The sequence below is a fragment of the Antennarius striatus genome, chromosome 20 (genome assembly GCF_040054535.1).
Source record: "Antennarius striatus isolate MH-2024 chromosome 20, ASM4005453v1, whole genome shotgun sequence".
In the NCBI taxonomy this organism is placed as follows: Eukaryota; Metazoa; Chordata; class Actinopteri; order Lophiiformes; family Antennariidae; genus Antennarius; species Antennarius striatus.
In genome coordinates this window covers 1,701,838-1,719,583 of record NC_090795.1, presented here as the reverse complement: position 1 = coordinate 1,719,583, position 17,746 = coordinate 1,701,838, and the positions used below count along the sequence as shown (strand labels likewise).

Genomic DNA, 17,746 nt, shown 5'->3' with positions numbered 1-17,746 from the left:
CGTCGACATTGGAATAGTAAATGCTCATCGGTGGCTTCTAGTGAACGAACTGTGCAATTAGTTTAAGTTTTAGATGATCAAGTTTTTCATGCTGGATGCCCTTCTGCATTTATCCAGGCTTGGAAGCGGCCTACCATTGACACTAGCTTGTGCCTTCCCCCATAGGGGTACAGATACCGGGGATTGAACCCGGGGCAACATACATGCGAAGCATGCGCTCTATCATTGAAATACATAATTAGTGCTAACATATATCAAAAATTGATTGCCAATAATCAAAATGCATGGTTTATTTATCATTTATTTCATGTATTTACGGAGTATAAGATGAGACCGAGTTCAGAAAATGTCTGATTTTTATATTTACTACAGAATCATGAGAGGCGTAGGTATGAAGTCGACAGGGGGAAGGAGAGAGGAAATAACTATCAATCTTCACTTCCCATTTGGTTTCATTCATGCAAAATTCCCTTTCAGCTGCAACACTGGTGGGGAAAAACGTGGCGTCTGCATTTCCACTGGCTCTGGTGATATGTCAAGACTACAAAAACTGTGGGAAGCAAGAAGTACAGCAATATATCCATATTGATTTTACACATACACACACACAATACTACATCTCAATAGTCAGGCTAGAGTGTGTATATTCTGGTCTTTATAGCTCGGTCTTTATAAAGGTGGCACTAAAACCCAACGTTGCCACTTGGAGGTAAAACTTTAAACAGTTACATATCTATTTAGTCCCAGGAGAACAAATATGGATGCCTCAAAAATCCAGCATCGTCTTTAGCTCCAGCGGTGCTGGATTCCTACATCAATATGGGAGCAGGCACCTCAGAGCTTTGCTCAAGTGGAACTGAACTGCAGTTGTTTAGAGGAATAGTTATTACATTTATCACAGAGAGTCTCGGGAGTCTCCGGGACACCAGGAGTCCTGTGTGGAAAAAGGCAGCCGCCGCATAGAGCGAATTAAATTTGCTCTTTCAAAAAACAGCACAAAACCACAATGGACCCGTAGCGAAGAGGAATAAAAAGACATAATTCCAAGGATGTTTACAAAAAAAAAAAGGTTTTATGCCACTTGAAGTTTATTATGAAGCGCTGCTGCAAAGTTTTTCCAACGCTATTAAAAAGGAAATAAGAAGACGGATAACAACAAATCATTATAATTCCATAACGACAACCCTCCAGACAAACAAGAGGAAGATATTGATTAGGAATTGCTTTGAGTGCCGGCAATGGAAGATTCGTGAAATAATTTATGCTGAGAAGCGTCTGACAATCTTCTTTTTGACAAAAAAAAAAAAAAAAGCATTATTGCAAATTAGTAATTACAGCCCAGAGAACATGAGGGTTGCCGTAACAACCCTGCGCAGGCGCTGTTATATAATGCAGAGGCCTTAGCATGCTGAGCAGTGATTATCTGCGAGAAAAATCTGCCATTAGCGGCGTGGCTGTATATCAAGCCAAGCTGCTTTCTCTCTCTGTTTAACTCTTCGCTGAGTTCAGCAGCTATTTTCCAGCTTGTCTTTGCAGCAAAGTTCTTCCCTTCACTTAGAATTACTGGTCACAGATGTCATATTTCACCTGGAATTTTTTTTTTTTTGCAATGCAGCAAATCGGAATCCACTTAAGGGACGACGTGCCATTTCAAGCCCTTCCACGAGTAATGGCTGCTTACGGCATCAGGAGGTCTAATTCGGAGCGGCGCATTTCAAAGAATGATGGGATTTTCTGAGCAGACTGCTGCAATTTAGTGTCAACAACTGAGTGCACATTGTGTCACTAAGTGGCTAAAAAGTGGAGCAAGGTAAAAGAAAGACAATCTTTACAATCTTTATTTGAAATTTCATCCATTTATCAAACTTCAGAAAGAGGTCAAAAAGAGCCAAAAGCCAAAAGTGTTGCAACTCCGACAGAAATAGAGGCGGAAATACTTTTTGGTTACTAGAAGAGGACTTTTTATTTTATTTTAGTGCACATTAAAGAGTCTTTTGTTAACTTTGTTCTTCAGTTCCTGCACATTTATTAAAAGCTATGTACAGGGCAAACCTTTGGAGAGTCTTAATGGATTCTTGCGTGTCACACATTGTTGAACATAAATAGAAAGAAATCAATTGATCAAGCCAGTTACAAAACCCTTTATCGGTTTAAAGTACCCATTTAAATTACACATATAATATGTTTCGTAATGAAACGTCACGTGTTGACCTCTTTAACCTTACAGATGACATTGTGCTCAGTTTGGAGTGTTTTGTCAAAACCAGTCGACGTCTATGAAAACACCAATGGGATTCTTCCCAGTGAAACCACTATCAGACAAACCGGTCTGGGAATCAAATTATCAATCTGGCATAAGCTGCAGGATCTCACCAATCCCCGCCGCAGCCATTAAGTTAAGAAAGCATCACAACCCTCACCGGGGGGGTTGAAGGTTAAAGGGAAATCCAATCAATTTAGATAGAGTCACACTTAGGACCGATAAAAACGGATGGGAAAAGGTCTCTCAGCACCTTTAATGCGACGCGGAGCATGCCACGGCATGCGGTGGCATGCTCCAACGCCCCGTCTCTCACACTCGCTCAACGAAAGGTCGCTCGTTTTTGGTCGATACGACACTTTTTGCTAGAAAGGGTAGACCTGTTTCCTCCTACGACTTATTCCCCCCTGCTTCCTGCCTGACAAGAAATGACCATCCATCTTTTTATTGATGGCTCTTCCTGCCGGTCCCGCCCCACACCTGGCTGAGATTTATTACCGATGTAGAGCCTGCAATTTAATCTTTCAATGAGGGCCCCATAAGAAGGACATAAAAACCTTTTCAACAAGACTTATCACCCCCAGCACAACAAAAAAAGGGAGATCCCATCATCTGACTGACCGCATGAAATTTACCAGCCTTCCCAGCAATGGCGCGTTCCGCACCGTTAAACGCCGTTGGCTTTAAATGCTTCTGGAGTGAGTTGTGAAATGCCTGAGAGCCTGCAGAGGCATGAATAGCATCAGCACACCTGTTTACAGACTATTGATGATGATGTGCTGTAAAATACTTCAGCGGGACTGACTGGATACCAACAGTTAATTAACATCGACTTGATTGCTTTGCACCGCCGTATGCAGAGGTCTAGTCGGTGACCTACCGCTAAGCAAAGCCTGAATGTAAAGACCCTGAGCAAATGTTCCAGGCAGCAATCCATCCATGACTCCCATAAAGCACATCTAATGCACCAACTAATTGTTCGACGCCGCGGTACCTCCATTGTGGCACATGGCGAGCATGCTAGGTGACCCTGGAGTCTGGTGCTAATACGATTAATATCATGGATTTAAAATCAAGACTACAAGTGTGTAAAACGTCAAAATATGAAATTCTCTCATCTCCGATAATCTAGAAATTCCAAGTCAAACGCAGGTTAATTTGGAAGGATTGCTCTCCTGGAGATTATGCGCCAAGCCATGGCAGCAAATCAGCCGCTCGTTAGAATGCGTTAAAGAGGCGGCGGGCATCAACGATTGTAAAGTATGTTGATGATGAATGTTAGGAGGAATTCGGAAAGGAACAGTTGAAATGAAAGCTAATGACGCCATTCATCTACGCTGACAAAGCAATACATTTCATATATTTTGTCCTCGTGGGTAATGGACTTTTTCCCCGAATGGCTCAGATCACATTCCCAAACGACGTGCTAATGCACCAATCAGTATCACTTACGACAGTGGTCAACATTTTCCATTTGTTTCTTGACATTGATAGGCAATATTGTTATGATTCTGGGCAGAAAATTGCATTCTCTATGTTGTATCAATATCATTCTATTGTTTAATCAAGTGTGATATGAGCAGAGGGAATCGGTCTCCCGGATCAATAGCAATCTTATGTACTTTAATGTGTCAGAAAATGTATGTAAAATATAACCATGGATGATTTTTTTATTCATTCATGATGAAGGTAGGACAATCAAAGTTATCTAAGAATCACAAACAAATAGAACCTTTAGTTTAGCCACCAAAAACATGCAGTAGTCATGAACTGTGAAGAACTGGGCGAACCCCTTTTCCTGCCAAAGTCCAACCCCATGGGGTCCATAAGCAACCTATTAAAGCCATTAAACATAAGAACAGCTAATAACGAAACAAATTTGCCTGTTTTTGAAATGTAATAACGTAATAACTGGCCAATAAAAACAAACTCTTGAACCCTTAATGTAACCCTAATTATTACGTTATTAGCCAAAATCCCGAAACCTATTCCCTAATTATTACATTTTTAGCCAAAATCCCAAAACCTAACCCCTAATTATTACATTTTTAGCCAAAATCCCAAAACCTAACCCCTAATTATTACGTTTTTAGCCAAAATCCCAAAACCTAACCCCTAATTATTACGTTTTTAGCCAAAATCCCAAAACCTAACCCCTAATTATTACTAGCCAAAAGTTTTTCCGTTATCGTTCAGGATTTGTGTCACATTACTGGCCAGTTAGTCCAAAACGGGCAGACCTGTTACGTCATCGTCTTTGGTCATGTCCACTTTTGAGAAGCCCCTTTTCAGGTACCATATCTGGAACACGATGTCAGGGACGAACACCTTTCCCACGCCCATGGTTGAATCTGTGGATACATCCCATATCCCATCATCTTCCTCACGTCAGTGAGTGTTTCCTGTTACATATCTAGCGGCGTAGCCTCCCGTGTGCATTTTATCCCTCAATCCCCATTACCTGACTGAGGCATGACACGAGCACGTTAGCGAGCTCGGCGCTGTCAGCGGCAAAGAAATGACTGGCGAGCCAATATCGATCATCTATAATAAGCCGGCAGCTCTGACAGTGTTTTCTTTCCATCAGTAGCACGACTTGGAGTCAACCACGCAAACGGCGGTATGACACAGCGCCAGTCTGACAGCGAGCTAACTCCGAGCCACCAAGTGCCAGTATGTCAGCTCGGTGCTCATTGGACGGCACGGTGTGTGAACGGGCTGTGAGATTGAAGGGTGGATTGGTCCCCGGATAATGAATAGAAGCATAAAAATAGATGCAAGACAGCAAGAGGCCACGGATACGCACAAATCACCAAAGGATACAGGATGGCTCCACTGATGAACAGCACGGATGAATCCTGATCGGACAAATTCGGAGTGAATATCCTGCTAGGGGCATAACTCAACACTAAGTACGGATAAGGCAAACATTATTCACAAAGTGTAATAAATCCACCTTCAGGTCTCCTGTGGCGCCGGCAAAGGGACGGGATTATAATGCACACCGGGACGCTCGATGCGGTACGAAAGCGCAATTAAGCCAAAAATAATCACCATGATTGTTTAGCGTGACTCATTCAAAAGCAATTTTCCAGTTTGTTTCCCTTGCACAAGGTAAAAACAAAAAAACATGAACATGTATGTTTCTTCACGTCACCTGTCCTCATGTAACGGCTGCTTACGAGCGTCTATGTGCGCTCTGAGCATTGGTTTCGCCGGGGTGATTGGCGCTATATTTCCCCAACATGTCTGAGCTTCCATCATTCTGGACCAGACAAGCCAGATCCTGGCTGAGATTGACTTTGCGGGGCTTTAAGGGAGGATGGGAGCTGTCTCGCAAAGAGGTGAGTCAGATTTATAACAGAAGGAGTCAGAATGCAAGTCCGTCTTTTAACCTGGATTATCGTTGGGGTGGGGTTTTTCAAATGCGGCCAGCCTGAATCCGACCTAAAGGGCCCTGAAGAGGAGACAAACACGCACATTTGTCCAGATAAGAACCTTTTAATTGCATAATTAATGTTTTGTTTTTTTTGTCTGTGCAACATTTGAATCCCTGTAATGAAACAAGACGTCGATGGGAAGTAGAAAAGTGTTCACGCAAAATTAAAAAGACAAAACAGATGTCTTCATTTTGGGGTTTTTTTAGATGGGGGGATGTTTTTGCAGACGTACACAATTGCTGACAAACGAATGCATCTTAACTTTAGCACTTTATACACTCCTTTGTAACGATGCCCATTGGTGCAGACTTCGGGGGCCGTTCCAGGAACAATGCAGAAGAGTTGTGGCTCCCATATGCATTCCTTGAGGAGCACCCGTATTATCCCGTTTGCAGAAATCCAATTACAGCATTTTCCACAGAGGTTGGTTACATTCTGCTCTGAAATCACTGAAATTAATCAATGTGCTGGTTTACCGTTCAGCCAATCGGAGGCCGCCTGCTGCAAATCATCAAAAAGAACTGGGGAATACGCTCCTCGGAGCCAGGAATTCCCCTCTAAAGCATAAGTATGTGAACATCCCACAGCCTGCAACGTCCTGCAGCTTTCTCTATCAAGACTTCAGTCGATAGTAATATCTGACCTGAGTGATATTTCTGCCCGACGTCGCCCCAAACGTTTAAAACCCTGAAACAACAAGTCACCCCTGGAATACGTCGAGAAAAGTCTATAAATCGTAACGTAATGAGGCAAAGCAACAACATTCACAGAGTCGTGGAAACACATCCTGTCCCAAATATGAAACGCTTAGCACTCCATCTTGGCATCTTGAAAAGTTGTGAACACTGAGCAATCAACCGAGACGCAGAAGAACAAAAAAAATCCCCAAGTCAAACATAATTATTCAAACAGATGGTGAGTTTTGGGTGGTAAGGACTCTGATTCTTGTTCCCCACACTACCTGGTTCTTTTTATAGCCGCCATGTCGGCTACTAGCCTGTGCAGAGCATCTTGCTAATTATGCTTATCATGAAAAACTGGAGTGTAAAGACACTCTTATGGGTGCGTGTCATCGCGCTTGTCTCTACCAGGCGGCTTTCATTCTGTCATCCTGCTGGGTTTCTTTTTTCTAAATTTTTCTTCTTCCAATTTTTTTTTTTTTTTTTTGCATCATTTCAATTCTGCAAACGCGGATTCTGTTTTCACGGATCACGTGTTGTAAAGAATAAGTCAGGAGCAGACAGTTTGTGCCTCTTTTTAGTCGAGACTCATTATTTCCTCGTGCTTTGTGTGGATGGGAGGCTGTGATTGGAGCCCGCGGGGCGTTGTTGGTGGCTTCAAACAAGCCATTGTTCTGCCTCCCTATTAATAATCGTTTTCTAATACTGATTAGCATTGTTGGCGTAATGGAATTTTTAATTAATATCAAACAACTTTCACTTAAAAACGTGGCTGTCCTTTTTTAACACTTGCATTTTCGTCTACGTCTTTAATTGTGCGGTTCTAAATGAACGTCCAGGTGTTGTGAATGAACGACACTGAAAATAAATCAGTCAAAGAAAACTGCATTAATCTTTTTTTTTTTTTTTTTTTAAAAACCAATTTATTCGATGATTTTCCTTTGACTGACGGTCCAAACACCTCAACGGCATTACGCAACGCAACACGAGCGGAAAACGCTGAGTAATCAAAATGCTGAGTCAGCGCTACCTGCTTTTCAGACGTCCTTGGAATTTTTTTTGTCCACCGCAGCGGAAGCCAAGGCAAACATCTTGTAATGGAACGCGGCCGAAAACGCCAAGAGAACATGGCATCACCGCGGCGGTGCTGCAGGTTTACGTGGGATTGGAACACAGGTGTTGGAGCCGTGTGTGTGTGTGTGTGTGTGTGTGTGTGTGTGCACTTCCTGTCTGGGTTGCGTCACCAGAGACGGATAGCAGGCCTGCAGCCGCTCTGATCTCCGAGGCGCCACCAGCAAAAATGACTGACAACTCTCATCACGCCGAAAGGAGGAGATAAACGCCGTTCCATCCGTCGTCGACGCATCGCCTTACAGATTATGCCGCGTGAGACGATTGCGACAGATTACAGGATTATAAAACAATACAAAACCAGATTGATGATGAATGAAAAAGGGGCGCTATCTGACGGAAACAGAGGATGACGGCAAAAGTTTCCGGAGAGCACCTGAGGGCAGCGTCGCTTCTGAAGGCCGACAGGAAGTAGTTGGCTGGCTCGTCGCCGTGCGTTTCCTTTATATGGGGGGGGGGTGTCATTAAAAGCGATGCACAACCTTGTATTTGTGCATTCTAAACGTTTCCCGCCGTTGCTGCGTTAACACATTTTCTAGTGTTTTTTGCGTTATCGTTCCTTTCTCACCATCTCAGCGATGGAGCTGTTTGATAGGGATGCTTTAATTAAAAAAACAGTCTCAATGACCAAAAAGTGTGCATAAAATAAACATCCTAAAATAGGGTCAAAGGTAGCAACTCAAACAGGAAGTATTTAGGTTCAATCCAAGCAGAAAGCAGCACCGTGGAGGAAAGTTAAATCCATTAAAGCCCCTAAAATAAAGTTCAAGACCTAGAAAAGCAAACTCTGCAGCCCGGTGGAGCTGCTGACCTTCATTTCCCAGTCAGGAAACAACAGATTTTACTCCAACACAACACGCCGCAGGGCCTCTGGTGAACATTTATTGCCCGATTGAAAATTGACCACTGACATTTTTCTCTGTTATCACTTTTTTTGTCGCTTTGGCACAAACACAAAGCACCAACCCCGCTCCTTCAATAAAAAAGGAAGTAGGTAACAGAAGCCCTTCAACAAACACGACAAATTCATCTGAGCCCCAAAACGCAGCTCGGAGAGGTTTTCCCCCAATTTGTTTCAAAAAGGCGTCAAATGTATAAAAAGAGCAATCAACACAAATAAAGTCAGGCGTCATCAGCATAAACAGCAGCGGGGCGCAAACATGCAACCACAACAGGCAGCACAATCAGCTCCTACCTTTGTCGTCACAATAACTCCGCTCCCCAGGAAACCTGAAAGGACAGACCATAATTCCATCTATTAGCAAATCCATCCAAAAAAAAAAAAAAATCCCCTTGTTTCCATAGCAACCAAACCCAAACACAGGAAGTTGAGAAGGTGCAGCAGCAACAACGCAGCAGGGTTCACAAATGAGAGGATGACATATGTTCAGAATAATTAGAAGGGGAATGCCTTCTTTTTTTGGGGGGGGGGGCTTTTTTTTTTTAATTCTGTAAGTTTTCTGCTTCATTGCATTAAATAAAAACATGACAAAACAGAATTAACAAGTGTTTGTTTGCGTCGAAGTTAATTAAATGTTGAGCTAAATTTTAATTAACAAAAAAAAAAAAAAAAAACCAACTCTAATCCGACACTCGAGTTTAATTCCACTGTAAACAGTTTATCACTCAGCCCCCCCCCCGAGAATAAATAATAAGTAAACACACCTTGCCTTCACGCTGATGACGTCACGAGCACTTGGCGGAGTCATGGGTTCCATTCTCACTTCATGCCGTTATTATCATTACTACAGACCCAGCGTCCCGTTAGGTGTTCGTTACTGGAACAGGTACTTCCGGGTGGCGCGAGGCTGGCTGGCGCGCGGTGAAACGTCATCAACTCGTTTAAAGTGGGATTAAACTATAAAGGTGGAGTTGACGTTCCGTTTAGTTTAGTAACAAACCGTCCGGACAGCGGTCCGTTTCATCCTGGGGCTCCATCTTCATGTTGACCTGTGAACCCTGACTCCCAGGTGTCAAAAATTGGGCTAAAATAACGCAAGGCGGAAGTCCATATATGGTCATCTGGGGAGAGACGTTAAAAAAAACTCCATTTCACTTCTGAATTTCTGTAATTTTCATACATTTCAATAAAGAATTAACTTTTTTTCATTCAGTTAATATGTTAACAGCATGAATGCATTTTATGTATGCATGTTTTTAAACCTGTAAAACGCTGCGCAGGAAAACCTCGGATTCCGCGTTTAGAGTGACGTCATTCTCGATTGTAGGGAGATTTTTTTTTAAATAAATAAAATATACGGAAAAATAAAAGTCAAGATTTTGTCATTCTACTTGACTCAAACTTAATAATAATTTCTGTTCTATTATCTTAAAAGGCTTTTATTTTATCACTCATAAATAAAGCTTCCGCCATGTATGGCAAACATTGCCAAATTGTAATTTAGATTTTTATTTTTTTTTGTACAAAATAAATTCGTACTGACCAAATAAATAAAGTCCAGTCCATAACTGACAATGGTTATCATCCGTGTAGCCTGAACACAAGTTAAGTCTAGATATAATAATCCTGAATTTGTCCCACAATGGGAGCATTTTCGATAATTCAATTTACGTCCTGTCTCCTGGATTAACAATGTAGGGTGAGGTAAAGCTGTACTTTGTGAATTTGGGATTTGTAAATCAAGTGATTTCCAAGTCTTACAATGTCAAGTCCAATCAGAATAAGTAAAATAATATATTTTCATGCTTAAATTGTCCCTTTTTGGCTCTGAAATTATGGAATATACATCTTAAGCACTGCTTTTCCTCCCAAGGAAGAACTTCTACTATAAATTAAGCTTTCACTTCTTTTTTTTTCCTTTGGTTTAAATAAATGACTATTTCACATAAGATTTTCTTTCAAAATACAGCATCATTTGAACCATTAATTAAATTTAGAGTTTGCCAAAGTATGTGATAACACTTCTTTTTTTGTTGTTGTGAGATGTGTTAATGAACCCAAGTTACAAATGTGATGCCACAGACATATTTGGGTATTTTTAGCACCAGCACGCAGACAGAAGGCTGTAGGTTCCAATCTACACCTTCTTCCTTCCTACTTGTGGTCAATCGTGGCACAAATAAATGTGTTGTCGCGTGGAACACCTGCACCTACTAATAAAAATGGAAAATACAAGTCTGGCTAATCGTAACATATCCTCACATAATTTCGGTCTACATGGACAATACATAATCTACATTTCAGATTTTGTGCTCGTTGCATAAAATGTTGGAACCTCGCCCAACAAGGGGTAACGCACTAAAAATACCCCTCGATCATTTGAATAGCGATGAATAATGCACCATGGGTGATGTTATTAGAATGCCATGCCATGCATGTGCAAAATGGGCAATCTGCACCGAATCACCAATTACACCCGGCGTGTTTTTGCTGTATCTGGATATCTGGAGGTGGGGTTTTTTTTGTTTGTTTTTTTCACATTTCACTTCCTCTGGTGGGGGAGGAAAACAACTGTGTGCAAATGACGGCTATGACGGTATAAAGAGACGGAAACAGGATGGATTCAGTCGTTAGCTTGGGTGTAGCAGCTATGCTAGGAAAAGGTGGGGGGAATAATAGAAGACATACATCTCAGTCTGTTTGGATCTGGAGGGATGAACTCCTTCCAGCGCTTTAAAGATGTGGATTAAAGACCTGAGTGGGGAATTGATCAATATGGACCCGATTCCTGAAGACACCAGCCTTATAATTCAGAATAGGGCTTCACAGGTAGCTGGGTTTATTTTTCTATTACTTTATGACATGCAAAACTCCTGAATTGGAGCAGAGCAGAGAGGTTTTGCAGTTCTTAAAACATCTCTTGTTGACCCCTGGAATAATTCTACCCTTCAACAATGCCATAGTAAATTCAAGGCAATTAATAAAATCACAAAAAATCCATATCTATGCGTAGCGAGGACAGCATTCTGCGGGAGGGATAAATATTTAAAGGGCTTTGAATTGTGTGGCTGATCTCCCCAGGAAGGCAAACATAACTATGTCAATAAGCTCTCCAGCGCCGACCCAGAATGTGTTTGTCTTGTACAAAGAGAGCGGGCCTTGGCCTCGGATGCGTATTAACAGAGATGTTCCGCCGCTGCAGACGCGATGCTTTGTCATGCGGTCGCAGGCCTTCGCTGTCAGGTGAAGGCAACCGGCGTCAGGCGGTATTTACGGCTTCCGCTTGCGAAATTTCTTCAGAAAAGACTCCTCTTATCTGGCGTTGGAGAAGTTTTCCTGAGTCACGCTTGGGTAGAGATGGAGTTTTGAAGAGCTATCACTGCAGCATAATTGCACTGGGAGAATACATTATTTATGAGGGATTTAGCCTCATTAATCTGTGGAACATTCTGAAAGTACGATCATTTTATTTTTCTCATGACTTAAGGGTTTTGCAGATCTTTGTACCGACATGAATTTGGCTCTGATGCTCAGTCGCTTTTCCTCGACTGTTTTTTTTTTTGTGAAATAGAGTTCAGTGACAGCTCTTCCCCAGCGCTTTCATTGAATCATCATCTCTGCCAATGTTTGCACTCAACCTTTCTCTCTTTTTTACCCCCACCCCATCTCTTTTGTGTTGTAGCTGCACACCGACCTCGATAAGGGGGAGAGTGCTGTGAAGTACACTCTCTCAGGGGATGGGGCTGGCTCCATTTTCACAATTGACCAAACGACGGGGGACATCCATGCCTTAAGGAGCCTCGACAGGGAGGAGAAGCCTTACTACACCCTACGAGCCCAGGCTGTCGACATCATCACCAATCGACCCTTGGAGCCAGAGTCGGAATTTGTTATCAAGGTTCAGGACATCAACGACAATGAGCCAAAGTTCCTGGAGGGGCCGTACCGGGCCAGCGTCCCTGAGATGTCACCAGTAGGTAAGTCTTCCTCCTGAATGGAACCTGAGGGGCGGAGCTGTTCAGCCCGATAGATCCTGACAATTCAGACAACTGGTTATTCTCTCTGGGCTTGGAGTTTCTTTCACAATACTGCCTTTATTCACCCCCCTGTACCCCCAAGGGAGAGTAGATCAAGGTAATTCACTAGCAGAAGGGTTCCTCTTGATGTGAGCAGCAGCAAAGCCCCTCGAAAACTCCTCAATCAGCAATCTCTGGGTAGAAAGCGGCGCTGTTCTGGAACTGCTAACAACCACAGAAGCTTTAGCGTGACCATGGAAACAAAGGATCAGGACTAGCGTGAAATGAAGCGAAACGTCTTCCCTTTCCTCTTAGGTAATGTGTTCCTCTGAAATATTATGGATTGGATATAACCAATGATTTCACATGATTTTTGGACCAATGCTCTCCCCTTTAACTGCCCCACCACCCACCGATCAGAAGCCATTTGGTCCCATAGGGACACGTTGGGCACTTGAGGTTCCAGAAATGAAGTCTGTCACGTCCGTAAAGTTGAGAAATTATGGCCAAACTTAGAGCAGCTGAGGCAGAGAGTGTCTGAAATTTACCCCCCAGCATGAATCAACCCATAAAACCTCTGGATCCTCAAATCATCAATGAAATAAACTTGTGGCTGACTTTTACTGCTTGTTTTGCACATAAGATTTGCTACGTTAATAGATTTAAGCAAAACATGAAAGTTGGGATTTCCGCGTTTAACAGCCTGCGATTGAGATAAACATATTTTATGTTTGTATTAGAGATCCGGCCTCAGGAATGTAATTAATCCACTTGATAAGTGGCTTACGTTGGGTTGTGATGTCACGTCAATGATTTATTTTTAATATCGTCACACCTCCAGCAGTGCAGAGTGAGGATCCACACAAGACACTCGACCAAGACTCTCGAGGTGCAGTTCAGGGATTTACTCTGAAAATCCAATAACTAGTCCAAGGTCAAAACTGTAAGACTGTTAGACAGTCCGATGTCTGATCGGGATGAGGCAAAGGCGAGGTCCAAATACGGGCAGTAAGTTATGTCTGCGAGTAATCCTGGAAACCCAAAGGAAGAAGTCCTAGATCTGATGGATGTTGGTGAAACTTGGGGCACCCCAAGAAAAGAAAAGGATGTGTAAAGCAAAAGAACAGGAAATGGTAAAAAAAAAAAAAAACCTCCAACGAAACAAGCAAGACGAAGCTAACTAAGCCCACAAGCTCGACAAATAAGCTCAGATGAATAATCCTGATTTGCTTTAGGTTTCTCCATATGGTTCTGCAGCAAAGCTGCACGACCATCTTTGTGTGTGAGCGGAATATAATCACCTTCTTTAGTGCCTCGCACCTTGGGCGGAGGCTGGCGCTTACATTGCCTGGAAATGTGCAGGTGCACATGGTGCACCTAGAGGCTTTTCAACTTCCTCCAACATAATCTGCTGGAGATGCAGGTCTTCTGAGGAGAGAACGGGTCGGTGCATTATCTACACGGTGGTGTTATCTTGTATACGTAGTGGTTATCCATGCTGAGCTCATGAACTCCACTGTGAGGCTTTGTTTGGGTGGATTGATATGCTAATCTCTCGTAGTTACTGTTTCAAGCTTGTTAGCATCCGCGGGAGGTTCTTTACTTGCTAGGACCTAACCGGAATGCAAATTCCGTCCCTTTGGTCACCATTTCTGCGTCCGTGATTCTGGCCAGCGCCACACAGCGTGCTTTTTAAGATAGCTAGGTGCAGGTTGGAGTCTCAAGGTGATCCTGTTCTTCTCAAACAGGAAGCTTTGGTTTGATTTTTAATTAAATGCACAGTAAATAAGGATAAGTGGTGCATTCAATGCCAGTTAGTTAAGGAGGATGAGCCAAACCTCCAACGCGTAATTATTCCATCCTCGTTACTGCGGGAGTCTGGACCGCTGCCACCCTAATGCGATTCCTGCCACGGCCTTTTGCTTTGTTAATGGTCACATTGTTTAATGAATGGTCACACAAGAGCTTATTTCTTCCCTTTTTTTTTTTTTTTTACCCTATTCCACTTAATAATGCTAGAAAATGCTAATCATACAGCAGGAGAACACATGTATCCTCCCTGCACCTCCTCATTCCACCACATTGGTGTCAAACTGCTTAGCATCGGCTTTAGCCTCCTCGGCGGTGATCCATCATTCATTAGTGTCGGGCCAGGTTGTTTGACCAACTGATGGATTTCAGAGGAAACGGCTTAAATCGATCGGTCTTCCGCTTCTTCTCCGCAGGGACGTACGTGACGCAGGTGACGGCAACGGATGCGGACGACCCCACCTACGGAAACAGCGCCAGGGTGGTGTACAGCATCCTCCACGGCCAGCCATACTTCTCCGTGGACCCTAAAACAGGTGAAGTTCTGCATGGGGAGGCCAGAGAAGATGGTGAATGATATTTATGTTTGTTATTAGCGGTGGGTGATGTAGCGCCAGCCGGTGCTAGCGTATATCACGAGAGTAAAACAAGCACCGCCAACGACCCTTGGGCTACGCTACATAAGGATGCATAGGCGACAATAAAGACAGTGAATAGCTTATGTGACAGGTGTTAAATAAAGAGGGGGTAATACGAAACACGGGGAGCGCTAAAGCGTTTCATGTGATCGTACAATATGGAAATACGAGACAAGAATTAATCTGTTTCAAAGGAAGTTCTATAAAAACTTGTGACTTGATGCTGTGTCTGTTTACAACAGTCTTCCATAGATAAAACAGAGGCATGTTCAGCCAATAGAATGCCATCACTGTGGGAACAACAAGTACAAAAAAATACATATATCAGAAGATAAAACTCCTTGTTTTGATTAAAGAAGACCAGAGAAATGATGCTACGCATTAGCTTGGGATAAAAAATGAGCTACGCTAGCTGGATGGACTAAGATGTTGGCGTTTTCCGATCGCTGTGGGGCTTTGCTGGTAGCACAGTTCAGTAGTTGCATCCACAGCTTCCTGTTTACTGGGTGTCTTGCTAGTCTTGCTTGGTGTCGCAATGCTACAGCTATGCTATGCTATGCTATGCTACATTGATTGGCCGTCCGACTCAAACTGGCCCAGTTTATCGAGAAATACTCCAAAAAGGATAGAAAACGTTTGCTATTTCACTGAAAATCATGACAGATATGTTATTACCTTCTGCATATTTTAATGCATAAACTTTTAAATGTGTGAACACGCCATGATTATTACTTTAATTCCTTTATTTCCACATTAATCGTGCTATACTTGAATTTTTTACTGGTTTCCTGGGACTGAAATTGGAAGTAAAAGGGTAGTAGATTGGCATTACAGCAGAATACTGCTCTAAATTTGAAATACCTTCATAGGAGCAGTGTTTGCCAGTAGTGGGCTGATGCTGGCTGCTGATCTGGGCCAGTTCAAAGCATATAAATAAATTTAAACATATCACACAGACAGAAACACTCCAATCCACGGCTGATTATGCAGCTCATTGCAGCGCCTTACTGGGGCTGCGTTCCAAACTAATGCCAGGTAAAATTGAATTATTAAAAACAAGGGGTGACCTGTGGGGCGTCCCGCTATCTCCAAAGACACTTCGACGAGGGGTACAATAACAAAAAAGTGGGCAGCAGGCGAGAAAACGGGAAATAAAATCCTTTGATTTTTAAAAAAATTTTTGACTCCTGGATCAAAATCTGCGTCGTTATTAAGTGGATTACGAGGGTGGGAAAAGTGAGGAGTCGTTTATACTTCCTGCTTCCTTTTAGCCCCCGACAACCTACTGATGACCTCGCTATTAATGTGGAGTACAAACGCTCTCTGATCTCAGGATCTCTGATCCTCAAATGAATCATTATATGGCTTCACCAGAGCTCCCTATTGAATGTCAAGTGTCTTCAGTTCCAAATGACCTCTATTTCATCCCCCGGTTGGAGCCACACACGCAGATTCCCACCGCTGGGGTGGGAAATAGGACATATGGATCACTTGGTGCCCCCCCAAAAAAAATTCCCATCCGACTTTTTTGTCATTTTCCTGCTTTTTCCTTTCAGGAGTTATAAAGACGGCTTTGCCCAACATGGACCGGGAGGTGAAGGAACAGTACCAGGTGTTGATCCAGGCCAAGGACATGGGGGGCCAATTGGGGGGCCTGGCCGGAACCACGACCGTCAATATCAGCCTGAGCGATGTCAACGATAATCCGCCCAGATTCTCCAAAAGTGAGTATTAAAGGTATTTAAATCCTGCTTAAACAGTGCAGGTACAACAAAATAAAAACCACGACTATATTGATGTAGGGGGGCAATCATTACGCCCCCTCTTGGTAATTAGTCTCCATTATATATTCTTAAATGTCACAGTTACCTGATTATTTGGCGCGTTTGCAACTGTGGCGCCTGGCGGCGAATAAAGCAGGATTGGTGTTATCCTGCTGGCGGGGGGGGTGGGGGGGTGGGGGGGGGGGTGGGGGTGGGGGGCGCCCTTCTATATTTAGATCAGGCCTGAGCTGATGATGGAGGCGCATCAGGGATTGAGTCGGTGTATTTAAACACTGCGTTTTATCTGGTATTTTGAATAAGCTGCTGGGAAATAAAGATTAATTCGATTGTAGTGTTGGTCGGGTCGAAGCCGAGCCAGAGGAGAAAAAATAAAAAAAATTAAAAAAAACTGGAAAAAGCTTGTTGCTGTAAACACATTGATCCGTGGAAGCTTCTTTACACGTATGAGGAGATGCTTGCTGCAGGGATGCGTGCGTTACCGTGACGCCCGGCGGTCTCCTGTGAATGCCAAAAAGAGCAGTCAGATGGTCAGGCTCCTCCATGATATTTCCATAATGCTGTCGCAGCACAGAGGTTTGGGCCAAGTACGGCGGCGGCTCCTCCGCCCCCGTCCCAAATCCTCCCTTTGTGTTCCACCTCCTTCCATCCATGAAGGGCTCACAGGTAGAAATGTGCTGGAGGACCTCACGGATATCAGTAATGTCTCATCCCGCGTCTGTCTTTAACAGAATTCTTCGTTACCGTGGATTAAATATTTGCTAACTGTCAATCCCCACCCCCACCGGTTGATGCACCAGATGTGGTTGTGACTGCAAAAGCCAGCAACGGCAAGACTAACAGCATTGAATATACCTACATGTGGCTTTGCTGAATTATCCCTCAAAGCTTTTCGCTGAGCGCGCCGCATAGCAGCTGTGCGCTAACCCCCGACTCACCCCGGTTTGGCATCGGGACGAACGAACAAAAAAGAAAAAGGAACTTTCTTGTCCCGTCCTTCAAAAAGACGCGAACCTTAAATGACTTGAAATGAATGCATGTCCTTGGGAGTGCTTTATTATTTATTGAAATTACGGCAGATGGATTCATC

At 43.2% G+C, this 17,746-nt stretch overlaps 1 protein-coding gene across 1 annotated transcript in view; it reads left to right on the top strand.

The window, feature by feature from the left end:
* The window catches only part of LOC137587704 (cadherin-12-like), an 81,226-nt gene that overhangs the window by 36,811 nt on the left and 26,669 nt on the right, over nt 1-17,746 (top strand). Inside the window, exons 3-5 of the mRNA XM_068304295.1 lie at nt 12,095-12,389; nt 14,654-14,773; nt 16,432-16,599. Coding sequence (XP_068160396.1) covers nt 12,095-12,389; nt 14,654-14,773; nt 16,432-16,599 — 583 coding nt within the window. The remainder of the gene's footprint in view (nt 1-12,094; nt 12,390-14,653; nt 14,774-16,431; nt 16,600-17,746) is intronic.